Source organism: Dromiciops gliroides, chromosome 4, assembly GCF_019393635.1.
Source record: "Dromiciops gliroides isolate mDroGli1 chromosome 4, mDroGli1.pri, whole genome shotgun sequence".
Taxonomy (NCBI): domain Eukaryota; kingdom Metazoa; phylum Chordata; class Mammalia; order Microbiotheria; family Microbiotheriidae; genus Dromiciops; species Dromiciops gliroides.
In genome coordinates this window covers 485,151,590-485,176,050 of record NC_057864.1, presented here as the reverse complement: position 1 = coordinate 485,176,050, position 24,461 = coordinate 485,151,590, and the positions used below count along the sequence as shown (strand labels likewise).

The following is a 24,461-nucleotide window of genomic DNA, read 5'->3' as shown; positions in this document are numbered from 1 at the left end:
TTTTCCCCCCAATACTGGAGGGTGCAGATAGAAAGGGGGGGGGGCAGTTAAAGGCACAAGAGAAAAGAGAATGAGCGCCACCGAGCAGGACAGCTTTGAAAGGAACGTGTTGGACTCATGCCTAAGAGGATCATAAGTCTCATGTACAATCCTTTTTTGTTCTGCCTTCTCTCTGGAAGTGTGGATTTTATTTGGTCTGTGTTCATTCAAAATAAAAATTAACTACATTCAAATATAAATAAACTCACAGCAATCCTAGCAAGATTGGGCTAACCAGGCATAGGAGAAAAACAAAATGTGGAGCATCAGATGTATTAGCTTCCCTGTGTCATGGTATGGCTTAACTAACACAGCTGCATTAATCCGTAAGTGACTCAGTTGTGTCCATGTGGGAGCAGAGCCATTAGAAAAACTCCCTCCTTTTTCTTGCCATCTTGTCTTTAGAAGAACAAGGGCACACCCATAGGGTCAGCTTGAGGAGGAGGAAATCAAAGGTCTGAATAACCCACAAGATGAAATGAGCAATGCTCTCGGATAGGCCGGCTGTCACACCACGTGAGCCTCTGTTCTGCCGCGCGCAGGGAGAGCCTCTTTTTAGGGTCATAGTTGCTTGTCTAGTTTTTCTTTTGACAAATTCATCTTAAGGTATTTTTCAAACAAAAATTTTACCCTGAGACCTGATTCTACGCTCGTCTGACACTGCCTCACCACGTGTTGTTGAATAAGCATTAACACAATTATTGAACGATCAAAGGAACCAGGGTTCATCCATAGCTGGAAAACGTGTGTCATTCTGGTCATCCCTCTGAAGACAAGACATTGTGTGTCTGGCGAAGGTCTAAAGGAGGGGGGATTCAATGACGGAAGGGGGAGAGGAGACTTTTAGCAGTTCCCATTTCTCGTTTTACAGAAGGTGAAATGGGGGGCAGGATTAGCTGAACCTTTATTTGGGACTAATAGGGGACTGACCAACAGACCTTCCCCTTCCCCCACCCCCAACAAGGGGGGAGCTGATTGCTGAAGTAGGGACGGTAGGAATTTGGGGGAAAGAAGCTGCTCCATCTTAGAAATTCGTGATAATGAAGGGAAGGAAAACTGAGTACAGATTTGGGGAGAGAAGATTTCAGATTGTTTCTAGAAGGGTAAGCTCCCATGACCCCAAATTCTCCAGAGAACATATATCCAACAAGCCCCCAGAAGCTCTAAAAAATGAAATTCTAGATAATACCCAGCCAAATCACCCCCCCAAATGGGCTGTTGTCTAAAAGACCAGTAAGGATAGCTATGGCGTTCATTGACACCCCCCCCAGAAGAGTGAAGGAAGGTCAGCTAACTGTGGGAGTACATCGTCCAAGAGTCATCATTGCTAGAGCCTGAAGTCTGTGAGGAAGGCTAAGGACCACCGTAAAGAACAGGATGGCCACTTGCATGAGCATGAGGTTGGTGACTGTGCTGGAGACAAGGCAGAAGGCTGGGCAGTCTCCCACGTTGAAATATCAAGGAGAAGGGAGGAATACACTAGGAAACATTGGAGATGAACAGACAACAGACATCAAGAAGAATTTTAAAAATATATTTGCTCCAGAAGGCAGAGCCGAGATCAGAGGGGGGAGCATTAGTCCCTTGCTTCCCCTTCTCTTCTCCCCATTTGCTACCAATTCTTTTTGAAAGCCATGCCAGTGTTTTGGAGACTGCCCACCTCCTGCAGTCAGTCACAGTCTCAGAAAAAGAAAATCAACATTCAAACTTTGGAAGTGATCTCAGGCCGCTTGCTGCAGCTGCCCCCAAAGTACAGGTTCATAAGACTCCTAGAATCCCAGGGGTGCCGTGTGGCTATGAGTCACGGAATGTGATTATCTCAGAAGAATCATGTCACCAGAGACATGCATGATGGGGGATGGGTGTGGCCCGTGAATGCCCCAAGGGCTGCCACACAGCCCTGCTGCAGTCCTGTTGGCCACCATCTTGGAGCAGCTCAGGAGGCTGCTGCTTGCTGGGGTGGATTTCTGGAAGAAGCTGGGTGGATTCTTATCCCTGTGACTCCCTGCCTCCAGTCTTTCCTCTGCACAGCTGCCTAATGCATCTGTCTGACCCTGGCTCTCTCCTCCTCAGGAAGTTCCCAGTAGCTCCCTGCTACCTCGGATCAAGTACAGATTCTTTGGTTTGACATTTAAATCCTTTCACAACCTGTCTTCAGCCTGCCTTTCCACATTGATCACCTGTTCATCTCCATCACATACTTGACATCCAGTCATTCATCACCCACCTCTAGACCTTTGCAGAGGCTGTGCCTCCCTCCTTCCCCCGTCTCTTATAATCCCTAGTTGCCATCAAAACGCAATTCAGGTACCACCTCTTATGTGAAGCCTTCCCTGATCTCCCCCATTTTATATAATACATGTAGAAAATACCTGTCTGAATGGAAGCGAGGCACACACGCCTCCCTGCACAGTGAACCACCTGGAGGGTCATTTGTTGAGCTGAACTGCCAAGCGTTCCCCCTCGACGGCAGAGAGCGCAGTGTCTGTGGGCCAGCCGCCAACCCCTAGTGCCAAATGTGCATGTGCCTAAGAGACAATTTGACAGAGACTCACACAAGGCATCTCCACTCCAAGTGCTTGTGTGGGCCATCTGTGCCCGGCCTGTGGCAGAGCCTTCCAAGCTCTCCTGCTCTGCTCAGCCACAGTGCATGGACCTCGACGTAGTGAGCTCGTGTTGGTCCTCCAAGAGCACATCTAACAGCCAACAGCTCTGCTTGCTTTCATTTGTAACGAGAATGTTTCTGCCTCCTCTGAGCATGAGCCCCGGCAAGCCCATGTGCTCCTTGCTCTCAGGGAGTTTGCCGTCTTGTTCACAGAAAGCCTGCAGAGGGCACGTTCAGTCCAGGACACTTCAGGGCAGCTTACGGGATAGGGAGGACTTGAGCGGGGGGGGGGGGGTGGTGTCCCAGGCGATGGCAAGTGCCCCCCATGGTCACAGAAGGGAGACCATGAAGGGGTAAGAGGGCGATTGGAGCCGATGAAAGGGAGCTTGGAGACAGCACAATGTTGGGGATTGCCCATTGGTGTGAGGAAAGGCTTCCTGGAGGTCTGAGAGGGGCTGCTCTGGGAGGCCGCGGTCTTGGATCACGCCCCCCAGCCCCATCCACCTCTGAGAGGTCTTCAGGCCAAGGCTGGTAGACCACTCCCCAGGTGCACCCCAGGCACTGCCCTTCTTGGTCAGGCTGTGGCCATCTGCATGGAAGAGCTTTGCCATGTGACCTGGTGCTGCTGCCTTGTCAAAGTGTGAGCTCACCACTTCTTTTCTCTCCTTTAGGAGGCCATAATGTCACCATCTCCTTGCAATCTCGCACTGGGCACACCCACATGCCTTCCGTGGTGGGCGTCCTGGTCTTCACCCAGTTCTGGTTTTGGTTCCCTTTGTCCCACTTCCTGTCCCTGGCTTATACTCCTACCTGTGTCATCGGCCTTAACAAGGACCTCAAGGTAGGTTCCTCAGTCCTGCCTATGTCCCTTGGAGACCATGCCTGGACAACCTGGAGTTGGTGTGCAGGAGGAGAGGGCAGCTGTCTCTGCCAGTGATTCCTGAGCTTGATCTTTTTATTTTTTTAATTATTTTTGCAGGGTAATGAGGGTTAAGTGACTTACTCAGGGTCACACAGCTAGTAAGTGTCAAGTGTCTGAGGCTGGATTTGAACTCAGGCCCTCCTGAATCCAAGGCCAGTGCTTGATCCACTGCGCCACCTAGCTGCCCCCTTAGTGACTCCTACTTGTGGCCTTCAGGGCAGGGACAGAAGGGATTCAGGTCAGTGCAGCCTTCAGAGCAGGGTCCAGGCAAGGCACAGAAGGCCCAGGAAGCCATTTTCACCTAAGTTGGCCCTTCAGGAAAGGCTCTTTGTAGGTCTGCAGGACAGTGTGTGCTAGGGCCAAGAGAGGAGAGAACAAGATGAGAAGAAAGAGGGAGGGGTGTACAGGGTCAGTCTGAGGGCTGGGGGGGGGGGGTAGTGCATGATATGGGAGCCCAATGGTGGTGCACCACCAATGCTTGTCTAAAGCGTTCATATTTTAGTTAGCAAATAGTGGGACATCTGAAGATTCTTGAGCAGAAAACAAGGTGTCAGACTGGCTAACAAAAAGACCACTTGGGAAGGCTATCACTTGAGATCCCAGGTAGAATGAAGAGTAGAGAGCTGATGTACGAGCTGTTGTATACGATGCCAACAACGACATCCCTGGGGCCGGAGACTCATAGGTGCCCGGCCTAACACTCTGTGATCCTCCAAAGTAAAGGGCCCAAGAGACACTGAGCCTTGTCAGAGGGGTGGTGGTCACAGGGACTAACTGGTCAATACTTGGACTCAGTCCTAAGTGTTCAAGATTGGCCTCAAATCTGATACTGCTCCCATTGGACAAGAAGAAAGCTTAGTTGTGCACTTTTGCTTGTACTTGAAGATGTTAGAAGACAGGCCTCAGTCACCATGCAGCGTGAATGAGAAAAGATTGACCCCAAGGAAAGAGACATGGAGGCCGGGGCCCCCTCCCAGACCACTCTCCCTTTGGTAACTTTGGAAGGGGACACAAATGATGAAGGGAGGCGGGGCTGGTCATTAGAACTTGGCGGCTCTTCTATATTAAAGTCTGCTTCTACCCCTTGGAGCTCATTTGCTTGTTCTATGTGGCCCTATTGCTAGCAGGCAGTTAGGAGGCCCAGTACAGAGAGCCCTGGGCTTAGAATGAGGAAGACCCTGAGTTCAAATCCAACCTCAGACACTTCTTAGCTGTATGACCCTGGGCAAGTCACTGAACCTCTGTCTGTCTCAACTATAAAATGGAGACAATGACAGCACCTGCCTCCCAGGGTTGTTGAGAGGAAAAAATAGATATTTGCAAGCAGTTTGCAAATCTTGAAGCACTCTATAAATGCTCGCGGGGGTGAGGATTGCTCTGAGGATATCAAACTAAAGGGTCAGCTCTTTATTTAGGGTAGCTTCAGTCTGTGGGTCATATGGTCCATGGAGTCTATGTGACATCATAGTGATTTTTGAAATCTGCACAGGCAGTGTCTGTGTTTATAATTGTTGGACAGTTTAACCACACAGAACAAAAAGAGGTTGTTTCTCCTGAAGCCCAGGCAACGCAGGGTAGAGGCAGGGGGTGTTTAGATCAACATACTGAAAAAATGTTTGGACCTACCATCTGTGTGGTCAGGCTGGTCATGATGTCCAGAGCCATGGTCCGGTGTTGAGACACCAAGGGATAAAGTGAGGGAATGGGCACAACCCCACGGAGTCCATCAAGGCTGACTCAGCAGATGGAGAAGGTGGGGGCTGGGCCATGATTTAATGGATCGAATCACAGGGCAGCATCAGACTTAAGTGAATACTTCATCTACATACACATGTCTATAGAAAGTGAACCATTTAAATCCTGTTTTCCTCATTCATATTCTTCTGCATCTCTTTTGTTTCTCACATTTCTTCAGATGCCAAAAGTCCAGTACAAGTCCAACTGCAAGCCGTCCACGTTTGCATATCCTGCGCCACTCGAGGTGCCGAAAGAGAAAGAGAAGGAGAAGGTGAGGGGCCTCAGTGTTTCCTTTTTTCAGGGTGGGCGCTTCACGCTTCATCGGGCCAGCAAATGGTGTAGTAAAAATGGAGCTGGTGGCATCTTCTGCATGCACTCACGCTAATCTATCATCCTATATAGCACGGTGCCTGGCATGTAAGAGGCCCTTGGTTTTGGTGAGGCAATCAGGGTTAAGTGACTTGCCCAGGGTCACACAGCTAGTAAGTGTTAAGTGTCTGAGGCCGGATTTGAACTCAGGTCCTCCTGACTCCAGGGCCGGGGCTCTATCCACTGCACCACCGAGCCGCCCCAAGAGGTGCTTAATAAATGCTTATTGGTTGGTTGATTATGTAGGACCATAAATGTCAAGCTGGAAGCAGCCTGGGAGACCACTCGGTTCAGCTACACTCCCCCTCCTTTTCACTTTGCTGATGAGAAGAGCAGGTGGAGAGAGGTTATAACGTGCCCAGAGTCACATGACTTATAAATGGTGCAAGATTTGAAACTAGCTCCTCTTGGTGCCAAGTCCAGTGCCTCACCTACCATTTTAGGCTGCCTCTTCTGCTGTAGCTCACCAGGGGGTTGGGATTGACCTTGTGCTAGCCCATGAGGTGGGATGGACCACCTTATGGGAATCTTATCCTGGTCTTCAGAGGTGCTCCTCATGCCATTATCACCTTGACAAGACCCTAGGGGTTGTGATTTGGGGAGAACCCGGTAGGCATTTCCTCAGGAGCCACCTACAAACTACGTATCACCTTCCTTTGTCTATCTAATTCACTGGGAACAAGCCCTGTTACCTGGAATAAATGAAATGTTTCATGTTTTCCACCTCCAGCAGAACCTTCCTGTGCAACCAGAGGTCCGGGTTTGAGCCCTCAGTTGCTAGCTGGATAATCTGGGGCAACAGGAATAAAAACAGTGGTTCTCCAGGGTTTTTGTGAAGAAAATGGAGTAGAGATGTAATCTATTATTAGAGTTACTGTTTTGTAGTAGAAAAATACCATCCTCTGCATTTAGACACAAATATTCCAGAGACAGATTATTAATTAGATTATTCTAAGTATCTCCTTAGACACAGAGGAAATTCACAGGGACAGAAATTCATCCTGTCTTTGAAAACCTCTGTAGCCAGGCTGTTTCTGAATTGTAATTTATAGACATTTTAAAACAAAAATAATACCCCAGTCAAAGGGCTAAAGTCTAGGCTGCCGTTTGATTTAGCAAATAGACCGATGTTAACATCACCTTTGGCACACCCTGGAGAATCATTTCCCTAAAACCATTCAGTCACTTGGAACCCCTTTCTCTGTGGATTTTTCCCAGTCAAAGGTAACCTCAAGAGACACTTCTCTGCTTTGAATTAATCAAAGACTTCTCTGATAAGAGTACTTCCTGAGCTATTTCAGGCCTTGGGTAAGAATAATCTAAAGGGACTTCAGTGCTGGACATTGTTTCAAAAGTGGAAGTTACAGGAAGGCCAAGAAGATTCTCATTCACATGAGGCCCAAGAGCTTTAGACTCAAATATTATTCTGTCCTCCTTACGGGGCGGGGGGGTTAGTTTGCCCCCACTGTTTGTAGACTAATTGGATTGAAGTGAGTAAGGAAGCTCTGCATCTGAGGAGCCAGGTTCCTGTGGGAGAGGTCACTTCAGTAACTGGGTGTCCTCCTGCTGCTCTGGCCCAGCTTGGGGGTGAGAGGGTGGTCCTGAACATCACGTCTTTCTCAATGTCCTTAAAGCATCACAGAGTGGAATCCGGCTTGGGTCTGGGAGCAAGTGTGCATATAGCAGGGGGCCCACTCACCCACTCATCCTCTCTGTCCATCTCTCCAGGTTTCTACTGCTGTGCTCTCCATCACCGCCAAGGCCAAAAAGAAGGAGAAAGAGAAAGAAAAGAAAGAGGAAGAGAAAATGGAAGTGGTCAGTATAACTAAGTCACCTCGTGAATTGAGTAGAGTTAAGAAACCCTTAGGAAGTGGCTGTTCTGGGCTTACACTATCCTACCGCCTCCACACACCCACCCATATCAGCTGGTCATATTCTTGGGAAGTTGTCACAACTACTCCTCTGTGTATCCTGCTGATCCACATACGGACAGTCTTCTATATCATCTAGTCGGTCCCCCTTATTTCTTTCTTTCTTTCTTTCTTTTTTTGTGACGCAATTGGGGTTAAGTGGCTTGCCCAGGGTCACACAACTAGTAAGTGTTAAGTGTCTGAGGCTGGATTTGAACTCAGGTCCTCCTGAATCCAGGGCTGGTGCTCTATCCACTATGCCGCCTAGCTGCCCCTCAGTCCCCCTTATTTCATAGATGATGAGAAAGGCTGGCTCAGGGGGCTTGAACAAGTCCTGCATTAAGTCAGCCGCAGAGCTGAAGGGGGCTTCCCTGCAGGAGATGTGGAGGGACTTATGACACAAGGCCTACTCGAGGTCCCTGAGACAGGTGTCAGGTTTGCCACTGACCCCCGCTTTCTCCAATCCTCCACTTGTTTTTTTCCCTTCTCTTCTTTCTTCCCTTACATTTTTCACAGTTTCTTAGTCTTTAATTAAGAAACTTGAGAGGAGCTAGGGATGTGTTCACAAAAACAAGAGATTTCTTCCTTATAATGGGAAGCTCACTACCTAACATAGTCCTAGAATCCTCTATCCAGAGGCCTCATTTTGTGGAAAGGGAAACTAAGGTTCATCGAGGTTAAGGGGTTTGCCTAAAAAGGGACATTCTCTAACTACAGAACCAGAGCTTTTTCCACTGTGCTATACTGGTGGTTCATCTTACAAATATCTATTTCTTTCCCTTTAAGGAATTTTTTTTTGCTTTGATTTTTTGGGGGGGTTTTTTGTGAGGCAATTGGGGTTAAGTGACTTGACTTGCCCAGGGTCACACAGCCAGTAAGTGTTAAGTGTCTGAGGCCGGATTTGAACTCAGGTACTCCTGACTCCAGGGCTGGTGCTCTATCCACTGCACCATCTAGCTGCCCCCCTTTAAGGAATTAATGAGAACTTGATTTTTTAACTCATAAGATCAAAGAATGCTTTATTTGCGAAGGCCCCTAGAGGTTATCCAGTCTAATCACCTGACATATGATCATCCATCATCTCCCTGAACATTTCCATTGACAAGGAGCTCCCACCCATCTTTTGGGAGTGCGCTCCATATAAGACTAGCTTCACAGATCTAGAAAGTTCTTTTCCCGTATGGAGCTAACGTTCCCTTTCACTCACTTCATCTTATACAAGCAGTCACGCCTTTACCAAGTACTAGGGTAGGTGCTAAGAACACAAAAATGAGACTCTGTCCTCAGGCAGCTTATATTCTAAAGGGGGAGACAACATATAAAATACAGGTGTAGATATAACACATTTTGAAATACGTGAATAGGGGCAGCTAGATGGCGCAGTGGTTAAAGCACCAGCCCTGAATTCAGGAGTACCTGAGTTCAAATCCGGCCTCAGACACTTGACACTTACTAGCTGTGTGACCCTGGGCAAGTCACTTAACCCCCATTGCCTGCAAAAAAACAAAAACAAAAAGAAATATGTGAATAAGGGGAGGGACCAGACTTGTGATTTCACTTTTATAGGAACTCCCCCTATCAATACAGGCCCACCCCTCCCAACCGGTTATTGTCCATCAGCATGACCTAGAAACTCTGGCTGTGTGTCACATGGCTGGCATCTGTCAGTAGTGGGACTGGCTTCAGGGCCGGCTCTCAGTCTCCTATACCACATTCTCTTGCGTACTGATATATACAAAATGAATACAAAGCAGATACGGGATCCCCTCATCCTCTGGGACAAGCTAGGCACCATCTTCTGCCAAAGGAAGCACTTGAGTGAAATCTTCAAGGAAGCCAGTGATCCCAAGAGACAGCGATGGGGAGGGAGAGTATTCAAGACTTGGATGGACACAGGGGCGGGTGATGAAATGTGGTGTTTGTGCTCACACCGGAGAGGACACACACAAGAAGAACATGGGATGGGCCAGGGTGGTGAAAAGTTGTAAGTGTCCACCAGGAGCTTATATTTGACCCTAGGAAGGGAGCCATTGAGTAGAGGGGGGGAGTTGGTCAGACCTTGGCAGCCAAGGGGAAAATGGATTGAACCAAGCAAGAACTCCAGAGGCCTGAGCCAGGGTGGTAGTTGGGTGAGTGGAGAGGAACAGGTGCCACAGGTGTTGTGGAGATAGAAACAGAAAGATTCAGCAACTGATGCGATATGTGAGTGAGTTAGCGAAGAAATGAGGATAGCGCCAGTGACACTGAGGTTGCAGACACAGGTGACCAGAATGGTGCCTGAAGCCTGGGCAGAAATGGGACAGTCTAGAGGAAGGCGCCCTTGGGGAGAAAGCTAGATGAGAAGTTCTGTGCCCTTACGATGCCTACGGGACGTCCATTGGAAAGGTCACTAATAGGCAGTCGTTGGTGGGTGATGGGCTCAAGGGAAAAACTACAGCTGATTATTTAGGTCAGGAGTCACTTGCATGAACCCCAAGGCATTAATGAGGTCAGTCACCAAGTGAGAGAGAAGAGGACTTGAGCCAGAACCTTGGGTAATGAATGGGCATGGCCCAGATGAAAATCCACCAGAGGAGCCTGCGAAGCCTTCAGACAGGTGGGCAGAGGGTGCCAAGCAAAGCCAGAGAGATGAGAATGTGCAGGAGTGGGTGGTGACCAGTGTGGTCAGGAAGCAGAGCAGAGCCCTGTGCTGGATGCCCACAAAGGCGTGGTGGCTGCTTTCAGGACATTTAAATGGCAGCTCTCCCTCTAGGACAATGGCGGCATCCGTGTGTTCTGAGTTCATCAGAATTGCCTAAAAGGCACATTTTGCAAAAAGGCCTGAATGTTTGAAGTGAAGGGTGATCTCCATCTTCAGCGCCCATGTCTGCTTGCTTTTTTCACTGTAAACCTTTTCCTGTTTAATTGGGTTATTTTCAGCCACGTTGCTCAGTGACCTCCAAGAAGACTTGCTTCTGCTTAGACTTAGTGCTTAATACAAACCAGACGCCAAACTCTTATTCATTTTCCAGTTCAGCCTCCTCTCACGGCTCCCTAAGCTGATTACTTGCTTAGCTCTCTTCACTTTTTCATTCAATTATAGACTCCACTAGGGCGGGCGTCAGATCTGTTCTCTGTCTCGTTAGTGGTGTGCCCTGTACCCCGTGGCCACTTAGTCCCACTTAGTGGTGCTGCTAATGATTTGGGGTGCTACCTAATTTAGCACTCTGGTTCCTACAGTATATACTCCTGCTTAGATGAGATGTTGACTTGAGCCCATGGAGCACCACTTCCTGAATTATTTATACATATGCCTTATCCAAAACGGACTCCGTGGATGTTAGCTCACAATGATATTGCTCAAATCTTATAATCAAATGGCTGTCTCCTCACTGAACTCTGATCTCTGTTTGGCCAATTGCACACAATGCACATTATCTCCTTTTTCCTATGGAATTAACTGTCTCCTGTAATGTTGTGTCGCCTGATATGATGTTTTGCATAGCTACCTAGCAACCTTATCCCTGGGTTGTTTCCTATCACAGGCAATAAAATATTTCCTTAAGGCTTTATGTTTTTTTGAGTCAGGTCATAGGGCTACAATTATGGACAAGAACTCCATTACAGTTCAGAGGCTCAACTCCCTCCCAAACTGTTTAAGTTAAGAATGTCCTTCTGGGAGGTAGAGTCAAGATAGCAGGGTGAGAGTCAACCTTCTTGGCCAACACAGCTCCTCCACAACAACCTTGAAAATGCAGCAGCCAAATTCTGCTCAGGAAAGCCAAGAAAATGTCATAACAATTCATTTTCCCAGCCCAGGGCAGCTTGGGAAAAAGAGTCAGAGAAATCTGTGGACACTAGGGTGAGCATTGGACAGGAGCGCAGCAGTAGCCAGGGAACATTCTAGTGTCCAGTCACAATAATGGGACTACAGCAACACAAGGCCTGGAAGCACTGGCGCAGAAAGATCCCAGGGCACCCCGAACCAGTGCTGGGAGGAGGAATAGATGCCATCTGACAGCTCTATCACTTATTCCCCTGTTCTGGGTCACATTTCCAGGACAGGGAGGAGCAGTCATGAGCAAGAGAGGCCCTACCTGTGTACAGAGCAAGGGAAAGTTCTGAAAACTTAGTTGTGTGCCTCTGAGTCCGAGGGCAGAGGAGGCACTCAGTTGTGAACCTTAAACCTGTACATAAGCCCAGCAGTGGAATAACCAGAGTAGGAAACCAACCTGCAGCACCTCCCAGAGGACTGACAGCCATGAATGAAGACCCAGCCACCCACAAGCCAATACCCAACCTGGGTCAGAAACTTATGGAGCTCAGGCCAGGAGTGTAGCAGACCTCTCCCTGGGTCATACCACCTTAACGACCTAAAACTTACAGGTTCCAGACTAAGCTGTGAAAGCAGCAGAAGGATATCAAAGGGCATATGCTCAGGCCAGACATTCCCAACTCCAGAAATGAGCAGAGCCCAACGTTAACATAAGATCCAGAGTCAAGAAGGAGGCTGGAAAAATGAGCAAACAAAAAACTGGTTCTGACCATAGTTACTGTGGTGATAGGGAAACTCCAAACACAAAAACAGGAAGACAGTGACTTGAAAACTTCTTCATGCAAAGCCTCAAAGAAAAAGGCAGATTGGACACAAGGCCAACAAGAATTCCTAGAAGATGTCCATCAATTGAGGAATGATGGAAAAAGCTGTGTTATATGATTGTAGTGGAATGGACTTGTGCTACAGGAAATGACAAACAGTATGATCCCCAAAAAACCTTGAAAGACTAATGAACATCGACGTATGGTGAAGTGAGCAGAGCTGAGAGGACATTGTGCGTAGTGACAGCAGTATTGTTCAGTGAGTAATTGTGAATGACTTAGCTACTCTCAGCAGTGCAACGATCCAGGACAATCCCAAGGAACTAATGAGAAAACTTACTACCCACCCCCATAGAAAGAACTGATAAAAAGAACACTTGTGGATTGTACATATATAACCTGATTGCAATTTTGTGGAGGGGAGAGGAAAGGGAGAGAGGGAGAAAAATTTGGAACTCTAAATCTTATGAAAATGAATGTTGAAAACTACCCTTATGTGTAAATGGAAAATAAAATAAATGTTTGTTGAGAAAAAAAATTTTTTTTTAATTCCTAGAAGAAAAGCCTTTTTTTTTTAAGAGAAAAAAAAATTTCCAAAACCAAGTAAGAATAGCAAAAGGAAAATTAGAAAAAGAGAGCTGTGCAAGAAAATTATGAAAAGAGAAATAGCAGCTTTGTAAAAGAGACTGACAAAACCTTTCTGAAGAAAATAACTTCAAATGGAAATTTGATGACTCCATGAGATATCAAGAAATACTAAAACAAAGTCAAAAGACTAGGAAAAATAAAAGAAAATGTTAAATATCTTATAGGAAAAACAGCTGATCTGGAAAATCGATCAAAGTGGGATATTAATTATCATTGGGTTTACCCAGAAGCTATGAACAAAAAGGCTTAGGCATCATATTTCAAGAAAATCTTTGTAAAGGAAAAACTACTGGGGTATCTTAGAATCAGAGGGCAAATTAGACATCTAAGAAATCTACAATTCGCCTCCTGAACAAAATCCAGAACTCTGATAAAGAAGAAATTCTATAAGGGGGGAAAAGGATTTTAATGAAATAGAAAACTTTCTAGCATTCCTGATGGAAAGACTAGAGCTGAGTAAAAATTTTAACATTAAAAACACCGCAGAAACATTAAAAAGTAAACATGAGAGAAATCATAAGAGACTAAACAAATTTCAAGTGTACGTTCCTATATGGGGAGAAGATACATGTAACCCCTCAGAACTTAATCATCACCAGGGCTCTTAAAGGGAGTATACTTAGAGAGCCTGGGTGTAATTCCATTATATTGGAATGATCTGGGAAGCATGGGGAAGAATACACTTGGTTGGGGAGTGGGGGGGGGGGGAATGGAGGAAATTACCTCACATTAAATGAGGCACACAACCTTTATACAATGGAACAGAAATTGACAAGTAAAGCAACATTTGAACCTCATTCATCTGAGGTGGTTCAAAGAAGGAAGAATATGTATACATACACACATACATACACATGCATATACACACAGTTGGTTACAGAATCCATCTTACCCAACAGGGACTTAGGAGGGAAAAAGGTTAAGAGGAAGTAGTAGGAATTAAGAGGGAGAGTATATTAAGGGAAGCAGTGATTAGAAGTAAAACAGACTTTTAAGGAGTCACCTCGTAAAAAGAGAATGAAGGATAAACAGAAGAAAATAGAATGGAGGGAAATACACAGTAGTCATGACTGTGAATGTAAATATGACAAACTCAGCCATAAGACAGAAGTGGATAACAGAATAGATTAGAAACCAGAATCCAATTATAGGTTGTGTATAAGAAACACACTTGAAACAAAAAGGTAAACAGTTAAAATAAGGAACTGGAATACTATGCTTCAGCTGAAGTTTTAAAAATGCAGAGGTAGCCATTGCGACATCTGACAAAATTAAAGACAATTAAAAGAGATAAACAGGGAAACTACGTTTTGCTAAAAGGTACCATAGTTAATGGATTAATATCAGTAACATGTACCAAACAGAATAGCATCCAGATTTTTAAAGGAAAAGTTAACATGAGTTACAGGAGAAAGCAGACAGTAAAACTGTCAGGAAATTGAATAAGCCATAAATGAGCTCCCTGAGGGAGAAAACAAACAAACCAGGACCAGATGGATTTACAAGCTTATTCTTTCTGCAGTGCTTGGGGTAGACAAGCATGTGAAGACTTCCTCCAGCTGCCGAAATGGGCAGATGAGAACGATTTGTACCAGTGGCCATGAAGGCATCTAAAACAGGCACTTTGGAGCCCTTTGAGCTTGGTCAGAAGTCAGTCATCTACTTTACCCCCAGGCCATCGCTAGTCTTTTGTCTTGCCACTGGACTTCAGTGAGGCTGGAAGAGAGAGTGTGGCTAATGACTTCGAGCAACTCTGTCTCACTGAAATCTGTTTCACTTGTGAGTCAAGATATCACCCCATGATGTCATTGGTCCTTCAGAAACGAAGGATGAACAATTCTGCCAAACATTTAAAGAGCAATTTAAGTACTACATAAACCGTTGGAAAAAATAGATGAGTCCTACTAAATAACCTGACACAAATCTGAGCTTGGCCAAAATCAGAAGAGCCAAAACAGAGAAATAAAAATATTGCTGCAACAATGTTAACTAGAATGAATACTAGTGATGCAACAATGTTAACTAGGATGAATACTAGTGAGACTGTAACAGGATATCACAGACATCATACACTGTGACCAGGCTGGATTTCTGCTGAGATTTCCGGGCCAATTCAACATTAGGAAAACTAATTGTAATTGACCATGCCAATAACAAAACAACAAAAATCTATGATGTCGATAAATGCAGAAAAGGCTGTTTGACAAACTGCAGCATCCATTCCTGTTTTAAAAAAACAAAAAACCTGCTAAAAAACCCAGAAATAAGGGGAACTTTCCTTCAAATGATAAGTACTATCTAAAAAACAAAGATGAAGTATTATCTGTAATAGAGAGGAGCTAGAAGCCTTTGGAAAGGTAAAGTAAGATGTCCATCATCACCATTATTATACAATATTGTACTTGAAATGCTAGCTGTAAGACTAGAAACAAAAGGAAGGAATTTGAATGGGCCATGAGGAAACCAAACTCACTTTTTGCAGCTGATACGATGGTTTACCTAGAGCAGGGCTTCTTAAACTTTTTCCACTGGCAACTCCTTTTTGGCAGAGAAATTTTTATGCAACCCAGGGTATATGGGCATATAAAATAAGTATATGTAACCTTTTACTGTTGCCAAATTTTTCACAACCCCCCCCCACACACACACACACACACGCACACACGCACACATTCAGTTATGTAACTCCATATGGGATAATGGGGTTGCAGCCCACACTTTAAGAAGCTTTGACCTAGAGAATGAATCATTGTGAAAATTTGTTTTACATGATTATTCATGTTTGTAATACATTTTGTCTTTCTTGACTTCTCATTGGTTGGGGTAGGAAGTAGAGAAAGGGAGAGAATGTGGAATTTAAAACAAAAGAATTTTTGAAATCTCTGAGCTTTAAATTAAAAAGCAGAAGAACTTCCTTGCACGAGCCCTCAGCAGTCTGACCCCGGCTCCCAGGGAATGATGAGCATCCCCTCATTGCCCCTTCCAAGACCTGCTTCTTCTCCTTGTTCCAGTCCTGTAACTCACCCAAGGCTCACATCCTATTTTGCCCCTTCAGCGTATACCCTTCTCAGCTCAGCCTAGCTCAGTGATATGACCTACCATGGGCTCCTGATATTGACAGCTTAGTCCCTAACTTTGACAAATTGTCAGGCATTAGCTTAGCACAACTCCGGCGGGCTTATCGAATCTTGTGTGTGCTCTTGCTTCATTTCCACAGTTAGTCTCTTCCTAGGGTCAGACTGCCTAGGTCTTGAGCCACTTGATGAGATGGGAATCATGTCTAACCCCGATTTATCTCCCCCAGCTGCCAGAACACAGGAAGGTTTGACAAATGTTTGTGGAAAGGCTGATCCTGATAGGATTCATGGTTAGGGAGAGAAGTGATTTCTGTTGGTTTTCATGTTTTCTAGGATGAAACAGAGAAGAAGGATGAAAAAGAAAAGAAAAAGGAACCTGAGCCAAGCTTCCAGCTATTGGATAATCCAGCTCGAGTTATGCCTGCCCAGCTTAAGGTCCTCTCCATGACCGAGACCTGCCGATACCAGCCTTTTAAACCTGTGAGTTATTTAAAGCCCACAAAGCTTACTAGATGAGATTGGCCCCGAGAAGACTGAGAGATGGGCAGGGTTCCAGATCTGAACCGTTGGGTGGGGATACTTGCACCCCCACAGTCCCCTCTCTGGATCAATGGGATTTCTAAGAAATTGCCTCAGACTCAATAGCCAGGTGGCTAAAGGGATGTCTGTGGCCATCGGGTAAGAATGGAGATGGGGACTTCTTGTGTTCCCAACAGAGAACCGAGAAGTTTAAGCAGTTAAACAACTTTTTAAATCCTTTCTGGCCTTTCCTGCTCCAGCTCCCAAGGAAAGTAGCCAGGCTTCTGAGCCTCTCCTCATTCATCACCGCGCTTACTCCTACCAGGGACTTAACCACGTGGCATGAGAATGTGGTCATCAGTAAGCAGGAAGTTGGGTTGGGTGAGGTGGTCTCAGGCCAGCATTACCAGAGGCCGATGCTGAGCCAGAACAGAGCCCGCCCCCGCAGCATCGCCACGGTGAAGTTGTGGTACACAGAATAGCAGAAAGGCCTCTTATCTGCCAGTGCTCATTCATTAAGCGGTCCTAAAGAAAACCATGTTCTGAGGCCGTCATGCTTGGCATTGTAGTTAGAACTCACCTTTTTGTCCTCGTTTAGTGTTGCCACCACATTTCTTACAACCCTGTAAGAAAGCATGAGTGCAATTGCCTCCCTTTCCTGAGTAACGACTCAAGGTTCTCTGAGAGGTGGCTTGGCCTGGGTCTCACAGCGAGGACACAGCAGGTGGGAAGTCAGATCCAGCATTTGTTTAGCTCTGCCTCTCTTTCCTCCATTCCATACTGCTCTCAGGAGCTCTCTGCCATATGCTTGTCTGTCATCAGGCCTTTTTTGTCTCTTAGGGTCAGGAGTAAATGTTTAGAAGAGGCTGGGAAGGTTGTTGGGTGTTGGGCGTGTGAGCTAGATGTTAGCAGGGAGAGCAAGAGCAAGTGAAAGGACTCACTCACTGTTCACCCAGGAAGCATGGACAGGGACTGCCCCAGAAGTGGGCATGTGCCTTCCTGGCCAAGATGCTTCTGTGTGCAGACCTCCCCCATACTCTGGCTTCTGATAATACCTGCAGGATTCAGAGCGTAAGAGCCACAGAATCATGAGAAACGAAGCCAGAAAGAGAAATTGGGAAGCAACAGAGGCACAAGGGGCAGAATTTTAGGCCAAGAGTGCCCGTCTTTACTGAACACTATTGAGGGTGCACAGGTTCTAGCAGATGAAGGTATCTTGTGATCGTCACTGGCTCCAGGAAGAAGAAATTCAGTGGTTGTTCACTCCCCACAGGTGACTTGTCCAGATGCTTGGTGAGGCCCAGGATAGCCCCTGGCAAGCTTGCCACTGCTGGTCAAGTGTTATCTGTTATTTCAGAGAAGAGTGCTACTTGTAGGTAGTGAGCAAGTAGAGGTCAGCATAAGAAATTGAGGGTCAAAGGCCACATACTTGAAGGAAAAGGACACTCCTCTAATGGAGATGATAAAATTGGGGTCTGGGTCCAATACACCAAGAGCCTTGTTTCAAGGGGAGAATAATCAAGATAAACCTCAGATGTCAGAAGAATCCTCAAGCTCGTCTTTGCCCTAAATCTGAAGTTGTGTGTGCACACATGCGCTCGCTCGTAGTATTAAGCAAAAAGGGTGAATCTGCCAAATAGCTTCCCCAAGGCTTCTTTCAGTCCTTCCAGGGATCAGTACTTGCATGGCATTGAATACGTCCTCCACTGAAACGTAGAGCAGGACATCCATGCGGATGGTAAGGAGTCAGGACCCCTGGGTTGTGAGTCTGAGGGACGGGAGGAGGGTGTTGCCCTAGACAGTAATTGAGAAGTCAGGGTTGGAGAAAAGATAAATCTGTTTTCAGTCATTGAGTTTAAGATGTCAGAAAGGCGGCTGGAGATGACAGATTGGAGGTCAGCAGAGGTTGCAAATCATCAGCCTAGAGACAGTCACTAAAGCCCTGGGAGCTGATGAGGTCTCCCAGTGAGGCTGTGTAGGAGGGGGAGATCTGGCTGGGCAAAGATGAGTTCAGGGCAGCATGCACTGAAGTGAGGGCATCACGACACAGAATCGGCAAAGAAGGGGAGCCCTGGGAGTGCCTGGGAGAACGCTGGTGACCTCAATGCTTCACACACACTGTGCTCAGTGAATGGGAAGAGCCCAGGAGACCTGGGGCCCAGCCCTGGCTCTACCATCGATTCCCCTTCATCGAGTCATTTAACTGGCTGGACCCTCCGTTTATTTACCTATCTATCCGGTGGAAAGAGGCCTTTGGTTCTCTTACTAGTGAGGTGCGCCACTCCTCCTGGGGCCCTTTGGGCAGCATGGGAGGCCAAGCCCTGGACCAAAGGGCCTGCTGGCAGGTCCCACAGGAGCCTTTTCTAGCAGCACACACAGCCACAGAGAGCACTGAGCCCCAGGATGGGAGCAGACACCACTGTGCTCTCCCCTGCCCCACACCCCCTCCCCAGTCCTAAATGTAGCAGAGAAAGAAATCGTGCAGAACCTGGAGGCTCCCTCCCTCCCCCAGACCTGGAGTCATATCAGCGTTCCCAAAGAACAGAGGAAGCTGTTCAGTGCAGTTGGCCTCCCACTGAGAGCTGGTTAATGAAGCTTCTCTCCGGAGCCATGAGAAGCCCCTTCCACGTGGTGGCCAGGGAGGGAAACTCAAGTGAAATCCCCTCCTCTGTGCCCAGAAGACAAAGAAGGGCGCCTTGTGAGCGCCAAGGCCAGGCTGGTTGGGGGCTCAGATTGAGGGCACGTAAGATCCACTCCCAGAGGATACTAGCAGCAGAGCTGGGATCCACTCAAACGAGGGCACAGTATGGACTTCTGTTAATGCACCCCCTTCGGTTTGGGTGGGAGCAGGAACACGTCAGCCCATCTTTTTTTTCTCCCTTATCTAGTTGTAGAAACGTGCTCCTTTCAGACGTGGGCCTGCAGCTCCTGAATGAATTATTATTTTATTATTATTATTATTATTACTACTACTACTACCACTACTAGGGCAGTGTTCCCTGGTATAGACGAGCAGACAGAATTAGGAAAATGACTCTGGCCAGGAGTGAATGGTTTGTTATTTTAATTGGTGACTTCTGTCAATGGTAGGCTAATGGAGAACCGGGTTTGATTTTTCTCTTACTTTGACCCTTTGTAATCCCTGGTCTTGCCTCCCCTCCCTGCTGTACCTTCCAAAGTTTGTGTGCTGAACAGAGACCCTTAGCAGTGAGCAAATAACTGCACGGAATCTCCATGGATCTCTACCCATGGTAGAAATCAGGTGGCCTTCCTGTGTTTCACACACACATGTGGTTTCTACACAGTAAGTGTTAAACTGCTCAGGCACAGAGTTTCTTCTCTGTGCTCTTACAGACTGGGCTTCTGTCCCTTGGGTCACATCTCGGGGGGGGGGGGCCTGAGAAGTTGCCCCCACCTCAAAGGAAAAGCTAAGTGAGTTCTGCTTGAAGAGTGACTGTTAGCACCAAATGAGAAAACAGACTGACAGTGGTGGGCTGTAGATGAGGCAGGGCAGGGGGCAGCCTTTGCCGGAGTGGCTGCATCTCGGGCACCGCCCTATGAGGAGCTCTCCTTATTCCAGTTTTATAGGTGAGGAAGCCAAGGTTTTGAAAGGTGGTGGCACAGCCCTTTAGCAGCCGTGAGGGGCCAGACTCCTAGTATAGTGGGAAGGAAGAGCCTGAGCCTGAGACCCGCTGGAGCTGGACATCTGCCTCATTGCCCCTTGCCCTCTGCTTGCCTTGTAGCTCTCCATCGGAGGCATCATTATCATGAAGGACACAAGTGAGGATTTAGAAGAATTGGTGGAACCCGTGGCTGCTCATGGCCCCAAAATCGAGGAAGAGGAACAGGAGCCAGAACCTCCAGAGCCCTTTGAGTACATTGACGACTGAGGACTAGAGGTGGGCAAGGGTGCGGGTGCACGGCAGGGGGTGGGGTGGGCCAGCTTCACATCTGATTTTCCCTTCCGTGTCATCAGTAACTTCTTAGAATATTTTATTCCCCAATTACATGTTAAACAGTTTTTAACTTTTAAGTTTTTAGTTCCAAATTCTCTCTCTCCCTGAGAAAAATAAGCAATCTGATATAGTTTATGCATGTGAAATTATGTAAAGCATTTCCGTATTAGTCATTTTGTACAAGATAAACAAAAAAAATAAGAAAAAAAGAAAGTGAAAAATAATATGCATCAGTCTGTATTCAGACAATATCAGTTCTTTTTCTGGAGACAGTATGTTATATCATGAGTTCTTTGGGATTGTCTTGGATCATTGTATTGCTGAGAATACCTGAGATTCTTCACAGTTCTTCATCATACAATATTGCTGTCTCTGTGCACAACATTCTCCTAGTTCTGCTCACTTCACTTTGGGTTGGTGGTTTGGTTTTTTTTTTTTGGTTTTTTTGGTTTGTTTTTTTTTTTTGCGGGGCAATAGGGGTTAAGTGACTTGCCCAGGGTCACACAGCTAGTTAAGTGTCAAGTATCTGAGGCTGGATTTGAACTCAGGTACTCCTGAATCCAGGGCCGGTGCTTTATCCACTGCACCACTTAGCCGCCCCCTCACTTCACTTTGTATCAGTTCATATAAGTCTTTCCAGGTTTTCCTGAAATTATTCGGATTGTCATTTCTTATAGCACAGTAATATTCCATCACATTCATATACCACAACTTTTTCAGCCATTCCCAAGTTGATGGGCATCCCCTTGATTTCCAATTCTTTGCCACCACAAAAAGCAGTGATATAAATATTTTTGTACAAATAGGTACTTTTGGGGGGCATCTAGGTGGTGCAGTGGATAAAGCACTGGCCCTGGATGCAGGAGGACCTGAGTTCAAATTCAGCCTCAGACACTTGACACTTACTAGCTGTGTAACCCTGGGCAAGTCACTTAACCTTCATTGCCCTGCCCCCCCAAAAAAACCCAAAGAAACCCAAGTAGGTACTTTTCATCTTTTTTTCTTTTTTAATTTCTTTGGGATATAAACCTAGCAGTGGTATTGTTTAATCAAAGAGTATGCAGTTTTATAGTCCTTTGGGCATAGTTCTAAATCACCCTCTAAAATTGTTGGATCAGTCCCAGTTTTCCCACATCTTTCTGACATTTATCATTTTCCTTTTTTTGTCATATTTGCCAATCTGAAAGGTGTGAGGTAGCACTTCAGAGTTGTTTTAATTTGTATTTCTCTAATCAAGAGTGATTTAGAACATTTTTTCATTTGACTGTCGATATCTTTAATTTTTTTTGTCTGAAAACTGCCTATTCATTTCCTTTGACCATTTATCAGTTGGGGAATCACATGAATTCTTATAAATTTAACTCAATTCTCTAAATATTTTAGAATTATCAGAGAAAAAATTTTTTGCTACAAAAACTTTTTCCCAGTTTTCTGCTTTCCTTCTCATTTTGGTTGCATTGGTTTTGTTTGTACAAAAGCCTTCTAATTTTATAAAATCAAAATTACCTATTTTACATTTTGTAATTCTCTCTATATTTTGTTTGGTCCTAAATTCTTCCCTTATCCATAGATCTGACAGTTAAACTATTCTACGCTCTCCTGATTTGCTTATAGTCTCACCCTTTATGTGTTTATCAGTAACTTTTCCATGTTTCTCTCCTACCTCCCTCTCTCCACTACAAATAGTGACCAGCCATTTCTTTTGCCTTGCATCATCTTCCTGTCAGTCTCTACTCCATCCTCTTTCCTCCTCACCCACACCCTCTTGATTCTAAGAATGCTTGCCATTGATTTAGCAAGCATTGAGCCCATGGAGGGGCAAGACCATGTAGAATCACAGTCCGCCCCCACACCACATCACAACCACTGGTTGGGAAATTGGGTTCATCTCCCGAGGGTAATTAAGTGAGCAACTATTAGAGCATTTACAATCCTGACTCTTCTCTTGGGTGGCTCTAGAGTTGAAGGCTCTTAGGATCCATAGAATCCTTGGATTGGAAAGAGCCTAAAGGCTGTCAGAAGCCCTGCCTCCCAGCCAGCATGGGCCACCTGCAGCTTCAGCCTGAAGGGAGTCTGTTGTGTTCTTGAAGGTGTATATTTGAGGCCAGGCCTAATAATGTTCGTAGAAATTTGGCATTTTCATTTGGAAGTTTGCTCCTATTAAATACAGGTTTGGTTGTTTCTACTGCAGAAACTCTAGCGTCTTTTGACTATGTCCAGTCAATAAACTTCCTTGGAAGGTGGGGGTTTTCTGTCTTTTAGTGTCAATTAAAGTCACCAGTCAGTTCCTCTTTTTTTTTTTTTTTTTTTTTTTTGGTGAGGCAATTGGGGTTAAGTGACTTGCCCAGGGTCACACAGCTAGTAAGTGTTAAGTGTCTGAGGCCGGATTTGAACTCAGGTCCTCCTGAATCCAGGGCCAGTGCGGTGCTCCATCCACTGCGCTAGCTAGCTGCCCCCTCAGTTCCTTTTTTAAGACAGAAAAATCATGTAGCGATTTTCCAAGCCAGTTGTAGAGTTAGTGAAGGGATTGTTGCACACACATTAATTCTTGAGGCTTTTTGCAGATGTCAGTGGTGATAAATCCCACATAAGACATGATACGGTTGTTTAGTAGAAAAATGCATGCCAGGAGACTGCAGCTGGAAGTGAGAAGAGACAGGCACTACCCAGTCCTGATGTTTCTGTTCACAAACTCTCCTACTGTTTTCCTGCGTTTTCTTTACCCAGGCTGTGATGAATTCGGCTCAGCCCATGAGCCCTGTTTGTGCAGAACTGACCAGGCCAAAGTAGGCCGATTCCTCTCTTTTCAGTGATCCAACTCTAAGCCCTTGATCAAGTCACCCATGGGGCAGTGACTGCCCATTAGCTCAGGATGACTTACTTCGGGGAAGGGGGCCCCCTTCACCCCAAACCAGAAGAAATCCATGGTTTCGTGGGGGTTGTTTATTCTTGTTTTTTCTTTTTTTCTGGGGGGGGGGTGTTTTTTCAATCCTACTGCAAAACTCCACCCTGAAATCTAGTGGGTCCCCAGCACTGGGGCCCTCAAGAGCCAGATGGCAGCTCAGGGTAGCAGCTTCAGCCCTGCACAGCTGGGCAAACAACCAGGAGCTCTTTTGAAAAGAAGAACAAGTCTCTCTTTTTTTGCTTCCCTCTCCAGAATCTCATTCACCCATTTCCAGAAGATTGCCGAGTCTGATATTGGAAATAACATCCATGAGGAAGTTCCTGCCGAGACCTGCCCCTCAATGCATGCACGGTCGCCTCTGCGCTGACCTCGGGAAGCCGTCTCCGAGTCTTCGGTCGAAGAAAACATGGATGACTGTTCAGTGTACTCTTACACACACACACACACACACACACACACACACACACACACAAAACGTGGTTTTCAAATAAATGTATTAAAATCTCCAGCTGGTTTGGGGGGCGGTTTGTCTCACTTTGTTTTAGGGTTTTACAACCTGGCTTTTCAAAATGATGGTTACCTTAGGCTGCTTCCCCCCTGCCAGGTTCAAAGAGAAGTTTGGGGGGTGTACCTTAGTCTGTTTTATGAGAAGAGGGAGGGGTCTCAGCAGCCCAGCTCCAGCCTCCTCCAGTGACCACTGCTTAGGGGTGCCAGCCTCAGTTCTGGGTAAGAATTGATACAAAAGTTTGGCCTTTTCCACCCTTAGCCTCCATATCTGCTTTGTACATTGTGAGTTCTTGTTGGTCAGGCCAGAAACTGGGCTTCAGAGTAACATTGTTCTGCCAAAAAAAAAAGAAAGAAAAGAAAAGAAAAAGAAAGAGGGGGGGGGGGGAAGCTAGGTAGCTCAGTGGATAAATCACGGGCCCTGGAGTTGTGAGGAGCTGAGTTCAAATCTGGCCCCAGACACTTGACACTTACTAGCTGTGTGACCCTGGGCTAGTCACTTAACCCTCATTGCTTTCTGCCCCCCCCCCAAAAAAAAAAAAGTGTACAGGCATTCCACCTGTGTCTTGGAAAAGATGCTGTACCAGCACCTGGCTCTTCGGGCCTGCAGGCTTTCTTCTCTAAGGGAGTTCCTGGCAAGACTGGCTAGTGTATCACTCATTTGTCCGACATCAGGGGACGGTGTTAGACCT

At 46.2% G+C, this 24,461-nt stretch overlaps 1 protein-coding gene across 1 annotated transcript in view; it reads left to right on the top strand.

Annotated features, from left to right (window-relative positions):
• The window catches only part of PSMD1 (proteasome 26S subunit, non-ATPase 1), a 111,533-nt gene extending 87,760 nt beyond the window's left edge, over positions 1-23,773 (top strand). The window contains exons 20-25 of the mRNA XM_044002743.1: positions 3,316-3,485; positions 5,482-5,574; positions 7,401-7,487; positions 16,219-16,365; positions 20,148-20,303; positions 23,518-23,773. Coding sequence (XP_043858678.1) covers positions 3,316-3,485; positions 5,482-5,574; positions 7,401-7,487; positions 16,219-16,365; positions 20,148-20,294 — 644 coding nt within the window. The 3' untranslated portion in view covers positions 20,295-20,303; positions 23,518-23,773. The remainder of the gene's footprint in view (positions 1-3,315; positions 3,486-5,481; positions 5,575-7,400; positions 7,488-16,218; positions 16,366-20,147; positions 20,304-23,517) is intronic.
• The last annotated feature ends 688 nt before the right edge of the window (positions 23,774-24,461 follow it).